The following is a 24307-nucleotide window of genomic DNA, read 5'->3' as shown; positions in this document are numbered from 1 at the left end:
AATTGGGATCAATAAAGTACTATTTTATCTTATCTTATCTTACATCCGGACTAAAACCACCAGACTCAGGGACAGTTTCATCCCACAGGCCATAAGACTATTAAACATCTGAACTTTGAAATAACATCCATAGCATTAATCTGGCTGCTACTTAGATATGATTTGTCTAATATATAATATTCCAATCACTTGTATAGACTCTTATTGCACTATTTCACTTTTTACTATTTTTCTTTTTGTATTGACTTGCACTATTTTTTCTGTGTATCTGTTTTATTGTGTTGCACTGTTTGAGGAGCCTGTGACCTAAGTGGGGGGGGGGGTAGGAGACGTTCGATTCCTGTTTTGAATAGTGTGCCGTTGATGGGTTTCATTCCATTTCAAAATGCTGTTTGTCGCTCAGCGTAAACTTTGCACTGCCACTCCAACATCCAATCACAGAGCTTGAGGACAAATCACGGGGGTTGTCAAGAAAAGCACATGGTGTAGTCCCAAACGATAGCTGAGGATTCTGAGTGGTGTAGTGTCTTCGGCCATCCTAAACTGAACACATATTTGTTTCTCCGAATCGAAGGGGAAAATTACAAAAGCATTGTACACAATTTAAACCAATCAATGTTGTGTAATCAACAAGGATAATCTGGTGTTTTTGAGTTGATGAGTAGTGCAGATATCACTGTAAAATCAATCGACAGTAATACTTACTTCCTGGTGTAAAATCCTCCGTTATCCAATGGGAATGGATGCTCACATTGCTCTCCGTAATACAATAAAGGGGACATGATCAAATAGGAATATAATATTCTTTTAAAAAACGTTAACTAAAAGGGAACAATCTATTTGACACAGCTGAAGCTCTGGCCTTCCTTAAAAACTAACTAATCTAATAAAAATCACAGTTGTATTACACACAATGCACTGTTTTTTGAGAACAAAAATTCGTAACTAATGCACCATAATACATTCTGACGAAAAATAAAAATTATTATGAATACAAATAAAATAAAAGAAGCCTCCCGTGAGTTACTACAAGCTATAAAGTAGATTTTAAAAACGTTTTATAGAATAAAAGCTCACTGCGGGACGTTGTAGAAATGCGTGTGTGCACCACGACAAAGGAGCCTCATTCACTTTACATTGGGGTTGTTTGCGTGGTGCAGACACGTAAATGTAACAAAGTTCGTGACTCCACCACGCAATGCGGTGTTAAGGAGTCATGGTGGAGTCACGCATTCTGGTGAGATCAGGTTGCATTAGATAGAGGGGCAAGATCTGGAGAGAAAGTCAGTAGCACTTGCATGTGCCAGAATAAAGGGCCGTCACATATGTGACCTGCTCCATCGAAATCAGTCACATTGACCCTAAGACACATTTTGAGTTGTATACACTGTTGGAAAGAGGAGATTCCTAGCTTTCTAATGATATCAGGATTGTTTTTGTACTCCAAATATTAAGCGAAATATGTCACATAATGACTGTCACCGAGTCATCATTTTGAGGAAAAAGCCTTTAAAGTTTCCTCTTCTCTGGAATCCATCGATCTGATTGATTATTAGCAAAGCAAATGATCAAAATACTACGGAGGGAAGATATTTTCGTTTGGATTACTGGTCTGGGGGAAGCTCGCGAGTGTGTGTGTGTGTGTGTGTGTGTGTGTGTGTGTGTGTGTGTGTGTGTGTGTGTGTGTGTGTGTGTGTGTACGTGTGTGTGTGTTTGCGTTTGTGTGTATTGTGTTTGTTTCCCGGGGAAAACCCTCACGAGAAACACTGGCTGATGTTATGCCTGCTGTGATGTCAAGTTACTCCGTTCTCCACTTGTAATTATGCCGTTACAAGCTTCAAAGTTTATCATCTGAATTTGCCGAAACAAGTTTAATATTCTGAAAGCCAAGACTTTGTTTATTTGAAAACAGATGAAAACAAACTGTAACGGACCCTGCCGTGTTATCTATGATTACTATACGCCTTACATTCATAATTTCAGCCGGAGGGAGGGGAAGCTGCGCTGCGGAACAACAGAGTGGCGAGTGAGAGGTGCCTGTCATCTTCCCTTTACAAGCTTCAAAAATGTATTTATCGTGTGATTTTGGAAATAAAAGTTTCATATTCTGAAAACCAAGACTTTGTTTGTTTAAAATCAAACAAAACACCCGAACCCCAAAAAACTATTTTTTTACACAATACTAATATGACTACAAAATGAAACAAGAATGTTGAACCTGGCTTTATCCAAAGTTCAGATTTCGGTTCCTGAAATGTGTTAAAATATGCGCATAATGGATCATTTGCATATTTAAACATGCTATTTCAGAAAACTTGTAATTCAAAAAAGAATTGCATTATTGTAAGTAATTAACTGGAGAAATGTCTAGCTGATATCTTTAAGTTAAAACAATTAACCTATTCACCTGGGGTGTCTCGCCTTAAGTAAATGTAACACCCTTTTCACCCCGGTTATACTTTTAATTTGCCCTGTACGATGGGCGCTGTAAGTGACGAAAGTGGGGGGTGTTGGCTTATCAGGCGCCCGCAGCTCACACCAAAAGTGCGAGCGAGCGAGGGAGAGAGAGAGAGGGTGCACCGGTACCGGCGCTGTTGTTATTAGAATGTGGTGCTAGCTGCGCTAACGGATATAAGAAGTAGATGTTTCTACAACCAGGGTGGAGGAGAGCTCTCCTGTCAGACTGAGAGGCTCAGTGAGGTAAAGGACTCTCTGGGTGTTGAGATAGTTCATTTTAGTTTTTAAGTTATCTCAGTGGGTCTCAAACGTGTTGACCACAAATTATGTAAACACATATTTACAAGCTACTCCTTTATAATTATTAGGATAAATAAAAACAGGTTTGAAATCATTCCAATGTATACTATAGGACAGTAAACCAAAAATATCGTTTAAAGTTGGAGAGATACAAACATATGCATAAATAAATAAATGTTAACTAGGATATGATAAGATATGAATGAACAACAAAAATAAAAATACGTTACATTTATTTGATATTGGCTATGGTAGGTTATTGGTTATGTTCAGAGTTGGGTGTAACGCGTTACTGTAATAATATTACTTTTGTCGGTAACGGAGTAGTGTAACGCGCTACTTTTATAATTCAGTAATCACACTACAGTTACTAACATCGCCCCGACACGCGTTACTTCGTTACTTACTAAAATCAGTCATAATCATCACACTGACAGACAAGAGGGGTTTCCGCCGCAGGTTTATATGTGCGTAATCTGCGCGCGCGTCCACATCTCCACGTGCAGTGCTGCATAAACATGGCTGAGTCAGCGATAACTTTCGAGGGGTGGAGGTATGCCCATTATTTTGAGTTCGTCTGAAGAATAGACAGGAATGTGACGGTGAGGTGCAAACTGTGTCCAGGCCAGAAGCTGTTATCCACTGCTGTAAACACCACGTCAAACCTCAACAAGCACCTGCAAAGAACACATGCTAAGGTGAAGCTAACGCACACGCTATTTGTTGTTTGTTTATATCACGTAGTCTGTTCTTCTTCTCTGTCTTCCGGTCGTTGCCTGTTTTGAATGACGGATACACATTACCGCCGCCTGCTGGTAAGGAGAGTTATTGCCACTCACGCATGCGCAGTTCGTACGTGCTCGGCTGAAGTCTTTGCGGTGTGTTCCAGTGCGACACATGGCAAGACGCAGGAGAACACGCCGACGCAACAGCGTGAGCAGAGATATACTGCGCAAAATACAGATAGCAGGAGACAGAGGACAGCCATGGTCAGATAGGAAAACATTCAGGATCTGGATCCGTCTTATGCGACAATGGAAACTGAACTAAAGAGAACATTTGAAACGTTAGCAGTCTGCGTGATCTGCCTGTAGGGAGGGGCGGGCCGGCCCTGCGAGTAAAGTAATGAGTAAAGTAACAAATTACTTTATGTAGAGAGTAACGAAGTAGTGTAATATATTACTTTTTTTTAACCTGTTAAACCCCGAGCCTGTTTTCAGGTTTCAGGCTCGAAAATGACATTCCCAGAACAAATTACTATAACTTCACTTCTAAAAGGTTTATATGAATAATTGTTGTTATAAAAGCAAGGTTACATATGTGAGTTGGATGTAGAAGTGTCAGAATCAATATAGATTGTTCTGTGTCAGAGTAAATTCAGATGGAACATAGCAAAAAAATGTAAATGCCTGTCTCCGCCTAAAGATAACCCATTAGCCTACTTATAGTGAAGACCAACCTTGAATGATGGGTTAGTAGCCTAAAAGCTTTAGGAATCCAAAGTATAACATATAATAAGTACCCTGTATCAAGATTGTGGCAAAACAAGTGACATTTGACCTTTTTAGAGAGGTTTATGAAAATAAAGTCCAGGCAGAATACGCTTTGGGCACATTTGGTTCCATCAGTGCCATTTGATCTTTTTCAGGTACCAGACTATACAAATCATTGTATTACATTGAATCATCACTATAGGTATTCATTCCACCCAAAACAACAACAACAAATATTTAAAAAAATAAAAATTGTATGTGTAGGTGTGTATGTGTAAGTGTAGCTGTGTGGGTGTGTGTAGGTGTGTACGTGTAGCTGTGTGGGTATGTGTAGGTGTGTATGTGTAAGTGTAGCTGTGTGTGTATGTAACTGTACCAACGCACTATACAATAAAACTACACTGTAGGTCATTGTGTGTAGGTGTACTTGCACAATAAAACGGAAACATAGGTAACATTTGACTCCAACTGGGGCAGATTTATTTCAAACATTTTACCAACACACTATAGGCATGTAAAAACAAACATTTTACCAATGTACTATACAATAAAACCACACTGTATGTTTGTAAAAACAAAAAATATTTTACCAACACACTATACAATAAAATCACAACAGGTATATAAAAACAACAACTTTTTTTTTTTTTAAATAAACACTCGCAAAACGTTATACCTACCTGAATGTGCCACTCCCTGAAACAGTTCTTTTTGACAGTGAAGCACAGAGGGACCTGGCACTTCCTGCAGTACACAGGTGTCTTCACCCTTTTGAGTCCAGCATCTAGGCACCTCCTGCAGTTCTTCCTGACCTTGGTGGCATCTTCCCCATAATACTCGGGCATGCATGTGAGTGGTGGAGGTGCAGGGCCTTCAGCAGGGCCTTCAGCAAACTCCAACAATTCTGCAGCAAGCTGCTCCCTGGAAGTCTTCTGGGTGTGTGGCTTTGTCCTGCTGGGGTCACTCCTCATCTAACAAATGTGGAAAAACAAAGAGATTAGATTAATTCACTGACTTATACTTATAGGATAATATTGGACTATAAATGAATAATATTACACCAAATAAATAAGTAAACACATGTATATTCATTCACTGGCCATTCATTTAGAAAATGTAACTCCAAAAAGACAAGTAACACTATTTAGCATTTTGCCTAATCATTCCTGTAGCTTCTTGGCTAAGCTAACACTGTGATGCAGTTCCACCAAACACATAAGTAATATATAAAAACAGAGAGATTACATACCTTTACCGTGGTGGAAGTTCAACATCCGAGTCACTACTGTCCGGATCCAGGTCTTGCTGGAGGAGATCTTTATCATCCGACAAAGAGTCATCTGGTATGATCATAGCCCCGCTATCGTCAGCTAGCATCTCTAGCACCTGCTCGGTGGTGAAGCTCTCCCTTCTGGCTGCCATTATTTGCTAAAATGGAAAGAGGATACACAAGAAAAATATCTAAAAGCAAAGAAATCAACGTCCTTGAAATGTGCTCTGTTACCTGTTACCTGCTATCGTCGCTGAGTGCTGTGGTGCTGTCCTGCTGTGGTGCTGTCCTGCTGCGTAATGCGTAATGGAGCCGGAGCGGGCGTAGTTTATACCAGAGCCATATAATAGAAGAGTTACGACATCTCCGTTCACTCCAATGGACCACTTTTTGCAGCAATGGCGGATAGTGGAGCCTCTCAATCGTGCCCCGGAAGTTAGCGCCAAGGCTAGCAGAGCTGTAGAGTTGCAGCATAATAGACCGTTCGTGACGGACTTTTAAAGGTAAGAAGAAGTTTAAAGATTTATATTGCGGATATTATCAGTACATCTGATTCAAATTAACATGTGTATTAAAGGATGTCAGTGGATTATCCCTAAATTAGTAGATTTAGGGAACGTTTACAGATAACAGATTAAGCTAGGATACCGAAGCAAGTTAGCAACACACGTTGAACAGCCTTTTAATTGTAAATTCCGTTCTCTTAATGTCATTTCGTCCAACGTTGTTGAATTAGAGAAGAGGGGCTTCTAAACGGGATTGTATGCGGGGGTGGAGGGAGTTAAATATTAGATAAATATAACTTTGGTGCGTGTAAGAGTGAGTGTTTTTAGCAGAGCCATATTGTGTCCTTGTGATTATGTTGATTATTACCTGTCCATATAATGTTGCAGCTCAGCTGATTTTGGATTGATGGCAAAGGGAGAGGGACTTAAGTGAGAGTGAAAACACAAGGTAAGTTTAATACTACTGTTTTATATAAGTAAACACCTTATCTCCCCAAGGCAATTTCCCATCCAATAGGTGTGCTATATAGGTGTGTATAACCCTTTCTCCTGTCTGTTACTCCCTCTTTCAGCACAATAACCAGAGGGGGATTCAATGGAGCCTGAATACCTGCACTGAGACCCTCACCCTGCACCCTGAGTCTCAACTCTGTGTTTTTCCAGCCTTTCCCTGCTTTTTTGTATTAAACAAAACATTAAGCTTTCCCAATGGTGTGGTTTTCGTTTTGTGAAAAAACTAATATTTACCAAAAATCGTAGTTCTATCTCCTGTTATCAATGCATTCACATTGCCAGCCATGAAGTTCCGGGGAACGATCCTCGTCTACATGAACCACGTGACGATAACCGTTTTTGGACTTCTGTTGTCGTAACTCTTCTATCTATATGGCGCTGGTTTATACTACGCAGGATCATATCTTTGGAACCCACTGGTCGATTTGGGTGATTGACACCTTTTCTGAACCGTTGGAGCCAACAGAATCGAGTGACACTTAGTAAGTCCCGCTAAACACTTACATCAAGTAGAGAGAGGTTTGCGTAAACAGCACGTGAGACAGCATTAGCTCGGGACTGCGAAACTTTGTACCTACTCTGCTGCCATGAATGTAATGATAGATTATCAGGAACAATTCTAAAGTGACTAAGAGACATTGGATTAACCTTAAGCAGCATTTGTATTCCCTTGAACAAGAGCTTTGATCACAAAACAGCAACGGTAAAAAAAAAAACTGTTGGTTTTTTTTCTTCTCTGTTCTGGCTGCTAGCTCAGTGAGTTTGTGTCCTACAGTGATGATACTTATAACAAAATAATCTGTGGAGTATCAGCTTTCAGATGATATGTAGTTTGTGCAGAACATATTACGTTTTAAAGATCGTTTTTGCTAGTTAGCACCGGAAGTAGCATCTGCCCAACCTGATCTCACCAGAATGCGTGACTCCACCACGACTCCTTAACACCACAATGCGTGGTGGAGTCACAAACTTTGTTACATTTGCGTGTCGGCACCACGCAAACAACCCCAATGTAAAGTGAATGAGGCTCCTTTGTCGTGGTGCACACACGCATTTCTACAACGTGCATTGTGTGTAATGCAACTGTTATTTTTATTAAATTAGTTAGTTTTTAAGGAAGGCCAGAGCTTCAGCTGTGTCAAATAGATTGTTCCCTTCAGTTAACGTTATTTAAAAGATAATGATCATGTCCCCTGTATTGTATTACGAGCGTCCATTCCCATTGGATAACGGAGAATTTTACACCCGGAAGTAAGTAGCCTATTCTCCTTACTGTCGATTGATTTTACAGTGATATCTGCACTACTCATCGACTAAAAAACACCAAATTGTCCTTGTTAATTACACAACATTGATTGGTTTGAATTGTGTGCAATGCTTTTGTATTTTCCCCCTTCGATTCGGAGAAACAAATATATTTTCGGAGTTTTTGGACGGCAGAAGACACTACACTACCCAGAATCCTCAGCTATCGTTTGGGACTACACCATGTGCTTAGCTTGACAAACCCCGTGATCAGTCCTCAACCTCTGTGATTGGATGCGCGACGTTTACACAGAGCGTCCAAAAGGACTTTGAAATGGAATGAAACCCATCGACGGCACACTATTCAAAACAGGAATCGAACGTGTCCTACCCCCCTCCCCCCCTTAGGTCACAGGCTCCTCCAACAGTGCTACGCAATAAAACAGATGCACAGAAAAAATAGTGAAATAGTGCAATAAGAGTCTATATACAAGTGATTGGAATATGATATATTAGATAAATAATGTCTAAGTAGCAGCCAGATGAATGTTATTTCTAAATTCAGGTGTTTAATAGTCTTCTGGCCTGTGGGATGAAGCTGTCTCTGGTGGTTTTAGTCCGAATGCTGTGGTACCGCCTGCCAGACTGCAGCAGACAGAACCGTTTGTGGCTGGGGTGATGGTGGTCTTTTATAATCCTGAGGGCTTTCTTTAAGGTTAACCTGGTATTTTTAATCCACTACATTTATTTTAGTTACTTTACAGATTTGGATTAATGATGTGAAATATAAACAACCCTTAAATCAGACTTTAGTTACACCTGAATGAAATTCAGTGAAGGTGATTGTCAAGTGCCAACAATCAGGCGAGATATTTGATAGTTGGTTGCTTGAGAAGACTAAATATTTATCTGCAGATCCGTTTAAAGCATATTCATTACTCGTTATTCTCTAATAGTTCATTAAAGACTGTATATAATTGCTATTTTGCACATCCCTTTCAAGATTTCAAGATTTTCTAAGGTTTATTGACATATCATATACACAACAGTGTAGTTATGCAATGAATGAACAACTTGGGTCACAGGTTCATCAACAGTGCATTACAAGACATCTATCAATGTGTGTATACTTCCACCATTACACTGTCGTATTCTGCACATTTCTTTAATTAAAGCCTTATTAGTTAGCACATCCTCCTATCAGGCACTAAACTGTTTTACTCTAGATATCATTTGAGTATCTTCTTGATATTTTCTATTCTATATTTATATAATTGACCTTCTACTTTCCCACTATTTTGTATGTACTCTTAATATTTGAATGTTTTCATAAAATATAACACATTCAAAAGTGCGTTACAAAAATGAAAGACATTAAGAAAAAGGCATTTTAAACAGTCATTAAAAAGCAACACAATCTTCCTGCATTGCAATTACTCTAAACGTGTAATAACGTGCTTTAACCAGTAGGTGGTTTGGGTTAAAAGCATAGGTTAAAAGGCTGTCAAGTTTACAGTGTTAACAAAATAAAATATACTGCTGTTTTCGGTTTAGTTTACGACGAATATTATTTTGTTATTGTTTTGATATTTGTAACACAAAAGCGATGGAAAAAACCCATAGCAACCAAAAAAAGATGGTCTTAACATGACCCAGTCGTCTAGTAGTTAATAAAAAACAATAATATCAAAACAAAATATTACTACTAACTTTATTCTGAAATTAAAACAGAACGGTAAAAGAATAGTTTCCGGTGTATTCTGATGCCCGATCTCTGTAGATAAATAAAGAACTAAGACAGATGTGTAATATTTAATGCAGCCAAACCATTTATTACAATGCATTCATGTGATGACTTTCAAAGAGTAAAGCAAGCACTGCTGAATAAAGTATGATTTTCTCTTTTACGAAACGTTTTTTTTCATATGGAATGCAGTTGGAGGTCAACCAATCAAAGAACTTGAGGACTGATCACGGGGTTCATGGTGTAGTCCCAAACGACAGCTGAGGATTCTGGGTAGTGTAGTGTCTTCTGCCGTCCAAAAACTCCGAAAAAATATTTGTTTCTTCGAATCGAAGGGGGAAAATACAAAAGCATTGCACACAATTCAAACCAATCAATGTTGTGTAATTAACAAGGACAATTTGGTGTTTTTTAGTCGATGAGTAGTGCAGATATCACTGTAAAATCAATCGACAGTAAGGAGAATAGGCTACTTACTTCCGGGTGTAAAATTCTCCGTTATCCAATGGGAATGGACGCTCGTAATACAAGACATGATCATTATCTTTTAAATAACGTTAACTAAAGGGAACAATCTATTTGACACAGCTGAAGCTCTGGCCTTCCTTAAAAACAAACTAATTTAATAAAATTAACAGTTGCATTACACACAATGCACGTTGTAGAAATGCGTGTGTGCACCACGACAAAGGAGCCTCATTCACTTTACATTGGGGTTGTTTGCGTGGTGCCGACACGCAAATGTAACAAAGTTCGTGACTCCACCACGCATTGTGGTGTTAAGGAGTCGTGGTGGAGTCACGCATTCTGGTGAGATCAGGTTGCATCTGCCCGTTTTAGCTAAGGGCTAATGCTAACGATTCTTGTGAGACTTGTGTTTTGTTTCGGTAAAAATGGTTCGTATCGTCAGTTAGCTGAGATTCTTCTCGTTAATCTGGTATAACACATTAACATGTTCATACAATACTGAATACATTTGAAGCCATTTTGATGTATATTACCTATGTCAATAAGTTTCTGTTTTTGTAGTGTATTTGTCTGTTGTAGAGATTTTTCATTTATTCTTTATAATATGTCGCCTAGGGCAGAACATTGGCTAGAACTGGCCCTGGTACTAGGCCTCAAGAGCCTTTCTTGTGCTGGCAGACACATAGAAACAAATTGGCGGGTGCACTTCGCACGTGCACACACACTAAAAAATTCCACGTGCGCCGCGCTCCCATCATGCTGGGCCCACGTGCCTTACTACCGCTGCTATGACTCCATCCTAGGGGAAACACTGGTATGCATTGGAATGATTTAAAACCTCTTGTTATTTATCCTAATAATTATAAAGGTGTGCCTTGGAAATATTTGTTTACATAAATTGTGACCAAACCGTTTGATACCCACTGAGATAACTTAGACTAAGTGCCTAGGGCTGGCCCTGCTTGAACTGGTGACCCTTCAGTCACCAAGCCAAGTCCCTAAAGCCTGAGATACTGCTGCCCCTAATGTCGTTTTGCAACATGCCGGGTCATTTGATCGACTTCAATAGTTTGACATTGTGTTTCAAACAAAACGAATTTGTTATATATACTGTAATCACATTACATTTGTCGGTAACGGAGTAATGTAACGCGTTAAATTCAGTAATCACACTACAGTTACTAACATTGCAAAAAATTACTAGATTCTCCCTTTGACAGACTAGAATTTAGTAGTTACTACATTATTCAGAAGTTTACAGTAACTTTGGATAATAAAAAAGGAATAATAAACAGAGCCTCTCTCTCCCTCTCTCGCCCGTCTGTTTCTCATGCAGCTCACTGATACAGTGAATGAGTGACCCGACGCAACAATAATAAACATATTTATAACTAGTTTAGCTAGTTCCAGGGGTATATCAGATTGATAAATGTGATAGGTCTAACTTTTAACAATTTTAAATATTTCTAGTCACTAGAGGGATTTCCACCGCAGGTTTATATTTGTGCCACTTGTCCACATGCAGCTGTCACAGGGGTTGTGCTGCAGTGCAGAGACATGGCTGAGTCATCAACAGCTATAACTTCGAGGGGTGGAGGTATGCCCATTTTTTTAAATGTGTTAGAAGAAAGGACAGGAATGTGACAGTAAGGTGCACTGCTGCAAACACAACAACAAACCTCTCCAAGCACCTGCAAAGGCAACATGCTAACACGAAGCTAGTAGCTAAAGACCCCCGAACCCAGAGTGATGATGTTCAGTGTGTGCCGACTCCGAACAAGCAGAAAAAAACGAGACTTTTTGCTGAGTAACGCAAAAGTAATGTAAATAGTAATGTAACAAGAACAAAAGTAATATATAATATATTACTGTACTACTACTTTGAGTAACAACCCCATCACTGGTATATATTAGACAAAAAATCATGGTTTGGGTTGAAATAAATATGTTTTGTAGGTAACTGCTACGTACGGGTGTTTACATAAGCTACCTAAATTAATCTTGTTAGGTTAACTTGCACAACAGCGTTCTCCTAGTAGAAAGTTGTGTGTTTGTTTGTTCATGACACATCTAAAGTATGTTAAATACATTAAGCTGTTACCTTAAGAGGTTAATTAAGTTAATGTTGCCTTTGGTTTCAAATGGGATGCAAACAATGGCCTTATGGGTAAACTCTTAGGCCCCATCCACGCGGAGACGGAGACGAAAACGAACCAAAGTCGATATCAAAAAAGTCTTCCGTCCAAGAAACGTGGCTCAAGAAACGTGTTCGTTCACACGAGACCGCTCGACCCAGCTGGAGACGCTGTAGTACATATGCCGGGCCTGTAAGTGGCGCTGTACTTCCGCCACAAAATACACCAAAAGCAGCGAATAAGATAACCGAGCATGGTTGCCTGGTTGCCCTTCTGGTTATTCTCCGTGGAGGATTTAGCAACATGTAGTTCATGTAGTTCTCCATGTCCACTTGTTTCTGATGGTTGTGGTAGAGGAGCTGTAGATGTTGCACTAACATCTATATCATGGTCAGTAGCGTCTGGAGCACGAACGCAACCCTGTGATCTGCCATTGTTGTTGTTGTTGTTGGCGAAACGCATCAGCAATGACGCAGGGGTGAGCAGGAGAGTTGGGGAGAGTCGGGGCTATGATCGTATAGGGCGTACACACGGAGCCGCAAGCGTTTCGTTACCAGACCTTCCCACTTTAGGATGCGTTATTGTTTGAGGGCTCCGTTTCCGTGTCGGCCTCGTGTGGACGAACCGTCTATACGATAAAGAACTGTAGCGGATACAACCCGTTTCGTCTCTGTGTGGACGGGGCCTTAATGTGGACTTGTTCTCTCTGTACAATATGGTCACCTGACTCTCTCCTTTACTTCTGTCATAATTACTCCACTAGGGGCAGCCCTGAAAACTGATGCTAGAGGGGAACATGAGGCGCCCGTGTAGACCAATTTGCAGTATTTGAAAATGGGTTAAAAAAAATACTGTTTTTAGGTGGAGACTGAAGCATTTCCCAAAGCCAGGACAAATTACCCCAAAAGGATCCTCGTGGCTAGGTACCACCAGTAATGATTAATAAAATATGTTGTGGAATTTAGGAAAACTTGAATGAACATACCCTAATTTTATATCATTTAAAGTAAAAACTTAGATTACTTTGTTTTCAGAGGGTCCACAGCTGTAGCACAAGTGGTGCAAACACACACACACACACACACACACACACACACACACACACACACACACACACACACACACACACACACACACACACACACACACACACACACACACACACACACACACACACACACACAACACACACACACACACACACACACACACACACACACGGGTAATTAAGCTTGTCAATCAGTTGCCGATTTACCACCACCCTCAGATCTGGTCAGTCAGCCAGCCGAGCCGGTTCGCAGGCAGACAAACAGCCGGGCCAGACGAGGGAACAGCTGGCCGCCACTTTCAACTCACTGAGGCTACCTGACTTGGCATCAAGAGCTAGCGACACACACACATCTGTGCCAAATGCTGCCTGTGGCGGGACGGATGGACAGGCTGTACCCAGACAGCGAGGTGAAGGATCGGGCACGCAACGTGCTGCTGGAAGAGGTCAGCCTTGACAAACCTTTGGCAGAGTGTCCTCAAACGCCTCGCAGTCATCCTTCCAACACTGAGGTGGGGGACGGGGGACGATAGAGAGGTTCAATGGCACTAATAAGGCCCGGGGAGACAGGAAACATCACCCTGCAGGGCGACCGGCGACACAGTTATCCAAAAACGACTGGAAGAATGAGGCCACTGCAAGGGTTGGGAGGGTTACTTTAATAATGTAATCCGTTATAATTACTAATAACCTGTTGAATCAGTGACCTAACGGTTGACCTTGTATCACAATATAAAATAAAAGTAACCTGATTACTTTCCACTACTTTTTGGTTACCTTAATATCAAATGCCACTCAAATAAATACAATAAGATGTTTTTACTTAAGGATATTATGTAATATAACATACGATGTGACCTTGGAAAAGAAGAAACCAAGATGTTTGGGGTAGAAAATGTGTCCTCTTAAATTACAGAAGAATATTTACTTAAATATGTTCAACTTAATATTATTGCTTTAATCTAATAGAGTTATGTGATATACAGTGGGGCAAAAAAGTATTTAGTCAGCCACCAATTGTGCAAGTTCTCCCACTTAAAAAGATGAGAGAGGCCTGTAATTTTCATCCTAGGTATACCTCAACTATGAGAGACAAAATGAGAAGACAAAAATCCAGAAAATCACATTGTCTGATTTTTAAATAATTTATTTGCAAATTATGGTGGAAAATAAGTATTTGGTCAATAACAAAAGTTCATCTCAATACTTTGTTATATACGCTTTGTTGGCAATGACAGAGGTCAAATGTTTTCTGTAAGTCTTCACAAGGTTTTCACACACTGTTGCTGGTATTTTGGCCCATTCCTCCATGCAGATCTCCTCTAGAGCAGTGATGTTTTGGGGCTGTCGCTGGGCAACACAGACTTTCAACTCCCTCCAAAGATTTTCTATGGGGTTGAGATCTGGAGACTAGCTAGGCCACTCCAGGACCTTGAAATGCTTCTTACGAAGCCACTCCTTCGTTGCCCGGGCGGTGTGTTTGGGATCATTGTCATGCTGAAAGACCCAGCCACGTTTCATCTTCAATGCCCTTGCTGATGGAAGGAGGTTGTCACTCAAAATCTCACGATACATGGCCCCATTCATTCTTTCCTTTACACGGATCAGTCGTCCTGGTCCCTTTACAGACAAACAGCCCCAAAGCATGATGTTTCCACCCCCACGTTTCACAGTAGGTGTTCTTTGGATGCAACTCAGCATTCTTTCTCCTCCAAACACGTCTAGTTGAGTTTTTACCAAAAAGTTCTATTTTGGTTTCATCTGACCATATGACATTCTCCCAATCCTCTTCTGGATCATCTACATGCTCTCTAGCAGACTTCAGACGGGCCTGGACATGTACTGGCTTAAGCAGGGGGACACGTCTGGCACTGCAGGATTTGAGTCCCTGGCGGCATAGTGTGTTACTGATGGGAGCCTTTGTTACTTTGGTCCCAGCTCTCTGCAGGTCATTGACTCGGTCCCCCCGTGTGGTTCTGGGATTTTTGCTCACTGTTCTTGTGATCATTTTTACCCCACGGGGTGAGATCTTGCGTGGAGCCCCAGATCGAGGGAGATTATCAGTGGTCTTGTATGTCTTCCATTTTAATTGCTCCCACAGTTGATTTCGGCCCTTTCCCAAACCGCCCCCTACACCCTACCCCTCCGTTTGCGCGTTCACGCGGAGGGTCCGCCATATTGAGGGCTGTTCCAAAGCAACGAGTGTGGAGCGGTGTGGAGGGGGAGTGGGCTATCAAGCCCTCAAACAGCGAGTCTGCAGCGGTGCTGACTTGAGACCGGTCTCTACCTGACCGGAGTCACGCTGTGTCCGTCCGTCAGGAAACAAGCTGTTACAAGTAGTTCCAGCAAACATCCACTGATAAACTGCGATGTTAACAACCTCATGATGACCTCATATGTTTTTAACTTAGGATCATACTGTGTTTAGTCTAGAAAAAGGTAAATGTGTGCATTTTATTATAAAGTTGTGTATATTTACAGACCGTTGCAAAAACTAAGAAGCTTAAACATCAGGTTTAAAACTAAAAGAGCTTTGAAACAATGAAAGATGTTTGGAGGTTTTTTTGAGTTATTCATTTAAACTTTTTGTCTAAGAGATGCTGATTTGAAACCGTTGTTACATACAGTTACGGCATTTCCTGTTTCTGCCGGAGTGAGGGGAGGCCGTCCCAAAGCTTGCTGCTGTATTTACTCCCTCCATCTGACAGGAGGGAGCCTCGTTGAGCTGCGAGTGTGGCTGCAGACGGAGTTCACTCCGTCACGGAGGGGTAGGGTCGAGGGAGTGGTTTGGGATTGAGCCTCCTTCACACCAAGCTGCTTACCTATTGCAGATGCAGTCTTCCCAGCCTGGTGCAGGTCTACAATGTTGTTTCTGGTGTCCTTTGACAGCTCTTTGGTCTTGGCCATAGTGGAGTTTGGAGTGTGACTGTTTGAGGTTGTGGACAGGTGTCTTTTATACTGATAACGAGTTCAAACAGGTGCCATTAATACAGTTAACAAGTGGAGGACAGAGGAGGCTCTTAAAGAAGAAGTTACAGGTCTGTGAGAGCCAGACATCATGTTTGTTTGTAGGTGACCAAATACTTATTTTACCGAGGAATTGACCAATTAATTCATTAAAAATCCTACAATGTGATTTCCTGGATTCTTTCCCCCCATTCTGTCTCTCATAGTTGAAGTGTACCTAGGATGAAAATTACAGGCCTCTCTCATCTTTTTAAGTGGGAGAACTTGCACAATTGGTGGCTGACTAAATACTTTTTTGCCCCACTGTATGTTGTCATGATACATTTAATTAATGTCAAAGTTACAGTGTAGTTTGCAAATGCTGTATTATATAATAAATCAGGTGTCCAACAACGTACAAGAAAATATATTTAACATAAATAATGGAAGTAGCCTATATAGAAAACCAAAAAGAAATTGCGGGCAGTACATACAATATGTTAATCTTTTTTTAATTTGTATTTGTATTCATTTTAAAATATATGTTCACATTGTAATCCCGCTAGCAATCCCTAACTTTTAGAAATGTCACAGTATGTTTGTATTTAACTATAAGGGAATACAGTTCCCTTTTTTTGTATCCTGATAACGCAATCCCGTTACAGGTAATCCGATACTCGCAGCCTGCTAATAAAGCAAGGGGAGACATGTGACATCACGCTGCAGGTCGGCCGGCGACACGGTGACACTGGAAGAATGACGCCACTGACATTACAATCTGAAACCAACTGTCAAAGACTCAGAGAGATTGAGATCAACTGACGGGAATGATATGCAAAGCAGCCGCTGGTGTAGAGGTTGTGATGCCTGGATCTGAGGTGGATTGACGGAGAGGTGGAGAGTTATTAAGCCGTCCTCGCTGTGATTTCAGCTGTCTGTGATTTCCTCCTCATCAGCTGATGTCAGTGTCACCATACGGTAGGAGAGCGGTAATCATCGTACTGGATGGAGGTGAAGGCAATCAATAGTTGAGTTCAGGAGGCAACGTGGAAAATAACCATCATAGAGCTCATCATGAGGCAGCACTGAAAAACTGGAACGTTGACTTTATTTAAATGTCCTACGTCAACAAATTGAAATTATAGTCAATGTTTCAGTTTTTCATTGTGTTGGCATACAGCCCTCCAGGACAGTGCGTATAATGTCTGACTCATAGACATGGACTCGGCAGCAGCCAGTCAAACTGTCAAAGTGTACGGCATTAGGCCTTTATATGATGCTATATATTATCCCTTTTAAGACATTTACTGTGGAAATTGAGGCTAAGTACGAGGGCAGAAGGGTGAACATCATTGGTTCTGCAATGCAGACTTCCTACTGTAATTCCCCACCATGTCACCCGTTTGCCTTTTCCTCGCTACATAGGGCTTCAAATAAAGTTTTATTTATATAGCACATTTATAAGTGATTTTTGGTCGAGCCAAAGTGCTGTACATATAATAAAAATAGCCTACAGTAGAGACACTTTACAGCAAATACAACAGCACAGATTGTTCAGAATATCAGTATGAGCAAAACGACACCCTCTATCCTTAGACCCTCACATCATACAAGGAAAAACTTCCAGAGAAAACCCACAGTTTAAGGGGAACAATGGGAGAAATGGGTGATGACAGCCATTAGGACTCTGTGGAGGAGGGAAATAGCAAAGATAGCTTGATTTTAGGACTCACAGTTTTTCCAGAGCAGCCAAGCCGTAGAAGGAGCCGTTCCTCAGCAGGGAGATCTTGTTGTTGCTCAGGTTTCTGTTTAGAGCCAGAATATATGAGGGAGAGGAGTTAGCATACAAGATGAGTGAAAGGAGGAACAGGATGCAGCTTTTATCCACTACGCTCCGAATTGTGGAACACACCACCAGGAAATATCAGAGAGGCCAACTCATTTTGAACCATAGCTAAAAACAAATCTTTTTAGATAAGCTTTTTATTAGCGTTTACATTTGAGCTGCTAAAAAGGTATTATTATTTGTGAATATCCCAAAAATAGAGCTTTAGGGGGGGAGTACTAATAAATTGTTTATCCTCTGTCAATACAAATAAGATTGATGTCTTATGAGATTGCGCCTGTAAATGACTCATCCCGCCCTGTTTATGGCCGTTTGTGGTTAAGCTGGGGAATGATCCAACCCTCCAATCCACCGTGTCAAAAATATCCGCCTAATAGAAAAGCTGAAAGAAATGCTGGTTCAGCACAATTCAATCATCCATCGCTCGCATTACAACAGCAAACAAATCAATGAAGCGCACCACAGGGATCTTTAGGCGATGGACACATATTCAGGGGCGATGCATTGTCTCTATTTTGTCTCAGTCTCTTTTTTTAACTTTTTTAGATAAATTAGGTCTATGCTGAACGGTTAAATGTTCCTCCAGTTGGAGGACTTCCTGCTGAGTTTGGGACTGGCAGGCACACACACAGTCATGTCCCATTATTCAACACACTGGGCCTTGAGCTTTCTCTTACAAACACCAGTGTGAGAACACAAACAAAAACACAGTCGCATAAAGACCCACAAACTCCTACACTGACATTATTATTCTTGCGAGGTCTTTCTCAATATTAATTCCATAAAACCTATGAACTTGATCATCAGTACTCCATTGTCACGCTAGCCTTTAACCTAACTGCGACTGATGGAGCTTTTAAAAGAGACAATCAAATGTCCCTCTGCAAAAACTAATTTAAAGAGGATATCTTTTTCAAATGTATTGGTTCATATTTGTATGTTAGGCCTCTACTGTGATAGTTTGCATGTGTTAATGTCCAACAAGGTTGTTGTTTTTATCAAACCAGGGGCCTGTACTACGAAGCTGGTTCAACCTAACCTGGATATGTTTGAGTTAGCCGGTTGGCCTAATCCAAAACATACGCGCTCTCGCTAAACTGTCCTACGACGCGGGTTATCAAGTGGATCGCTCAAGCCAGCCGTGTCCTATCTAGCTAGGTGCGCGTTCACATGAAAGGGGTGGTATCTGGAGCATTCGACCAATCACAAACATGGAGAAGCGTACTGACAGCGCAGCGTCATACTTCCTGAATGAAAAGTGAACTATAATATTAGACATATGAAGAAGTTACACTTTAAACATCCATGACTTAAACACTTGATCAGGATCAAAGCCACAGAGCTGCACCTGCAAGGTGAACACAGCTGGGAACAGAACAAGTGTTTGAATGCGTACATTAACAGGTTTATGATATCACTGCCCGTCTAAAACACGATCTGACTTCAATTACATTTAACTCGAGTGTTTCGTCAACTTATGTGTTGCTTAAAATAATACTTCTGCATACAGTCTGTGACACTGTGAGTGTTGCACGGCCAGATACGGCTCAGCTGACTCAGATAAGGAGATATGTGATACATTATGAAGTGATATGCCGCGGACTGTACTTAATGTACTCTGATCCGGTTACTTATGTTGTGGCCGATATTTAAGTAAGCTTTCTTAACACTAATGTTATAATAGTCAGACTGCTCTCAAGATGGAGGTGATATTCTTTTAATGTTCACGTTCACACAGTCGGTGATTTTTGCCCGCCGTCTTTCCTGCAACGGCAGTTTTTCTGTATTTCCTTTCTCCTGTAATATGACTTGACTCGCTTTAAACTCCACACACTGAGCTCTGATTGGTCAGCAGGAAGTGCTTTCACTGAGTTGAGCTCTTAGCCTGCAACCTAACCTGGTCCCGACCAGGTTAGCCGCTAAGCATAAGTTACCATGGAGATCTAGCCTGCTAAAAAGAGAACCAGCTTCGTAGGACCGGAAAGCCGGAGTTTTCCCTGAATTTAGCCGGCTAAGCGAAAATCCTGCTTCGTAGTATACCCCCCAGAGCCCACTCTGCTCTGATTGGTTAGCTGGCAGGCTCTGTTGTGATTGGTCAACCACTTAGAGATGTGTTGGATATGTCCCGCCCCCTAGCATATCACATGCAATGTGTTGGAGAACAAGTCAATAGTGCAAGTGTTACAGAGGTCACTTTGTAACGGAAGTAAACAAAGCAGTCCAATGGAGGCGTTTCATGATGTCAGTCTTTGCAGACCACATGCACAAAAACCTATAACACACTACAGATTAGGGAAAAACCCCAACAAGCGTAATAAGGCCCCTTGAGACAAATGTCGAACCTTGCATTATCCAATTTTCAGATTTATTTTCTGTAAATCTATTCAAGTTACAGTATATTAAATGATTGACTGAATGATAAGTACCTTATTTGTATATTCAAACTGATTTCAAATAAATATAATAAATATTCTTGATTTTTTTATGTAAGCAACACATTTGGGAAGTAGGTGACTTCAATCAATAACATGTTCACACTATTTGCTGAGTGGGGTCTCCACTTAGTAGGAGGTGTAACAACAACACATAATAAATACACACTACAGTGCATCCAGTGTGGTGTTGTGTGGTCTAACACGTCACTGTGGCATCAAAAGGCCTGTGTTACCTGCTGCTCGAGTGCAGGGACATGTCAGAAGTCTCCTCTCCCTTCCAGCTATTCACTCGTTGGACCAAATACAGTGATACAACAACACATCACAGCACCACCAATCTTTTTGTGTCAATACCTTACATCATGAAAAAAAAAATATGATCACAATAAATGATACAATTCAATTAAATTCAAAACCTTTATTTATCCAGGTAAAATCCCATTGAGATGAATGATCTCTTTTTCAAGGGAGACCTGCAAGATACAGAAACAATTAATGTAGATTTATGGCAGTTATGATTTGCGGCCTCCATGACTGTAATTTATTTTATTTTATTTATTTATTTTAGACCAGTTTCTCTCAAGAGATTCCTGTTGGTATCATTGTGTTAAGCTCTTCTTGCCAGTGGGAAATATGTCTTTAGTCAGAGAAAGGATACTCAGTTCTGCACACCTACAGTATCATTCATAATGTCTTCGATTTTTTATTTCTACTACACTTACCAGCCTAGAGTCAAAACAAATTCCGTGGGTTTGGGGTATTGAAGCCTTCATAATACTTACTTTACCTTAATGCTGAACTTGTCAATATGTATACTATCTGCATGGATTAGTTGACCTTGACTAATGTGAAAGTCTCTCGTAGTGACAAAGAAGGATAACATCGATAGGCTCATTTTAAAAAGAGTTACTGTGACATCGCCAATTGTTTTGTGTCCTACTGTTTGGAGCCTAGGGATTATATTTTGGCTATCTTTGTTTTTGGCCTTTGTCATGTTGTTTTTGTTTAGGAAACAAACATGACCCAAAGGGGTGGAGCTGTTAGAGAATGTAAGAATTCACTTTCATGGATGGATGGATGAACTGAAAACCCAGTACAAAGGTTTCATTGTCTAAGAAAGTGATTCTCAAACTTTTTTCAATAATGTACCCCCTTTGAAAATAAATTCAGCCAAGTACCCCCTGATCAGCACAAAAACAATTTGTTAGGGAAGAAATGCCTATATAAAGAGGTACAGCACAGTGCTGCACCATCGGTGTCTGATTTATTAAAACAACAACCTTGTAACTGAGAAACACTTAAAGGTGGGGTAGGTAAGTCTGAGAAACCGGCTCGAGATACACTTTTTGTTATATTCCATGGAATGCTCTTAACATCCCAATAGCAATGAATATCTGAAGTGCTTTGACAAAAAATCCATCATCCATCATCTGTGGAAGCCGTAGTACTGTAACAAGTACAACCAATCCGTTTAGCCGGGCCGGCCGCCCTGTCTGTCAGCCTTCCATCTCGTGCATGCACAAATGTATCTCGTGCCCTGATTGGGCGTGCATTGCAGCAGCACTTCAATGACTCGCCAGCAACAGGCGGCCACTGTCACCAGTCTGCTGACGTCATCTGCGCGTTCATGTGTGTTGGAGGAGGTGCTCTGTGAGGAAGTCTGAAGGAAGGGGCGGATTCTTTTCGGCTGTGTACTTTCAAATTTTAGTGCACTCCAGACGGTTTCTGAAATTTACCTACCCCACCTTTAAATGCTACATTTCAAATGTTTACAATCCATCACGAAATTCATGGCAAACCAATTTTAACATCAAGCAATAACACTAAGACAACATTAGTTGCATTGAACTGATCTTTTTAATAAGTTGTACTTACAATTTAGTGAGAAACATGGGCTTTAGTGATGGGCATTTCGATTCGTCTTTGTGCTTAATTCGTTCAGTGAGTCTTCACTACTGCCGAAGTCCGTACAAGAAATTTGCTGGCGTAAAATGTATGATATTAAAACACATTTTACACCTCACCTTGTTGCCCCATGAATTATACTCTGTGAATAGGCTACATATTATTTAAGAAATAGAATTGGCCATTGTTAAATCTCATACATTTGTGCCTGACTATACGATGTATTACAGCAGGCTAGCACGTTATACATTCAAACCCATGCACGTACTATGTGGCCTAACTTAAATCCCAAAGCATTAAACTCCATTTGGCCGAGTTCAAAGTGAATACAAAAATATATCCTCTACATCGGTGATGATTTGTTCATATTCTATGTACCCATCTATGTTTACCTTTATCTAGCGGCTAAGCTAGCTGGACGCTACGGTTCAGGTATCCGTCCTCTGAGGCATTTATGGCGGACAGGTTGAGGTGTGTGTGTGTGTGTGTGTGTGTGTGTGTGTGTGTGTGTGTGTGTGTGTGTGTGTGTGTGTGTGTGTGTGTGTGTGTGTGTGTGTGTGTGTGTGTGTGTGTGTGTGTGTGTGTGTGTGTGTGTGTGTGTGTGTGTGTGTGTGTGTGCGTGTGTGTGCGTGTGTGTGTGTGTGTGTGTGTGTGTGTGTGTGTGTGTATAACGGAGCTCAGATGAGAGGGCTCTGATTACAGTTTTAATCTGCTGTCAAACTGCATGTGTTCTGCTATATTTGATGAGAGATAAAATGATTTTCTGCCACAGAAGTTTGACAGAGAATAACTGAAAAAGTACACAGTAAAATAACTTCATAGTAGCCTACTTGTGGTAGAAGTCCAACTAGTACTGAGTCCAACAGTAAAGTATTGTATTGTATTTGTGGTAGTTGTCTTGTCTAACTGAGTCGAACTCTGTGTAGATGGAACATCCAGTATTCCTCTTGAAAGAAAGGGATATAAGATAAAAGAACTGTAGGAACTAGGAAACAGTTCTGAACTGAACACACACAAGGTCAGATCCCGTTCTTTGCCCTCCCCTAGCAGCGCCTCGTCTCCTTTAACAAGTCTCTGGCAGTGATTGGTCAGGTTTAGTAATTATGGCTGCAGGGGACATATTATGATAAGGAGTGGGGTCCCACAATGAAAATGTGAAGATGCACACACAGACATGAAAAATAAACTCGCAAAAATGACCATTGTGTTAAATTTGGTCACAAGAATGTATGTACATTTGCACTAAATATACAAGAAAAATACACAATTTGCATTACTTCAGTTCCGGTGAGTTTCCCTTACATGTCGCATGTGCGTAGTATTTTGGGAAAGTACCTATCTCTCCCCAGAGTGATAACAGTTGTCTAGGCACTAGAAGCAGGACTGAAAATAGGAAGCCCACCCTCAGCGAAAAGCCAGGATGGACACAAACTTGTGTCAGCAAATTCACGTCAACATTCAAGAATGTGTTTACATTTGGGTCAACCCCAAAAGCACACTTCTGAGAATATCACTCTCAAAAACTTCAGAATCAAACAAAGGGCTAGTTGTTGAAACAGTACAAACATACAATTGCTTTGTGTGCAGGAACAGAAGTGTAATACACAGGAGATCCATATAATAGTATTAGACAAGATAATAAGATGATCACTAGGGTTGCCAGAAACTGACCATGATCAAAATCGATTATTCGGCAGCCCTGGCGAATAATAATCGATTATTCGAAACCCCCCCCCCCCACGGGAGAAAAAAAAACAAAAAAAAAACAAAACTCAGACAAAAGGAATTCCGTTGTTTTCTTTACTAGAACATGTTTAACAGTACAAACAACAAACAAGCATGTCATCACAACGACGTGGCCTTGAAGTGAAGTTGGTAATGCGTCTTTCTCTGTAACCTCTTTGGCGTGCTTCGCACTCAAATGCGAACGCATTGTTGAGGTTGAGTTGTGATAGACCAACGTCTTTTCGCAGAGCTTGCATTTAACTTCCTTTGG

The 24307-nt window shown here is 40.8% G+C and overlaps 1 protein-coding gene across 1 annotated transcript in view; it reads right to left on the bottom strand.

Moving 5' to 3' along the window:
- The window catches only part of LOC117459923 (adhesion G protein-coupled receptor A3), a 412304-nt gene that overhangs the window by 350973 nt on the left and 37024 nt on the right, over window positions 1–24307 (bottom strand). Inside the window, 1 exon segment of the mRNA XM_034101091.1 lies at window positions 17859–17930. Within this exon segment, the coding sequence (XP_033956982.1) occupies window positions 17859–17930 (72 nt within the window).

This window comes from Pseudochaenichthys georgianus, chromosome 15 (assembly GCF_902827115.2).
Source record: "Pseudochaenichthys georgianus chromosome 15, fPseGeo1.2, whole genome shotgun sequence".
Classification (NCBI taxonomy): domain Eukaryota; kingdom Metazoa; phylum Chordata; class Actinopteri; order Perciformes; family Channichthyidae; genus Pseudochaenichthys; species Pseudochaenichthys georgianus.
This window is presented reverse-complemented; position numbering and strand designations above follow the sequence as displayed.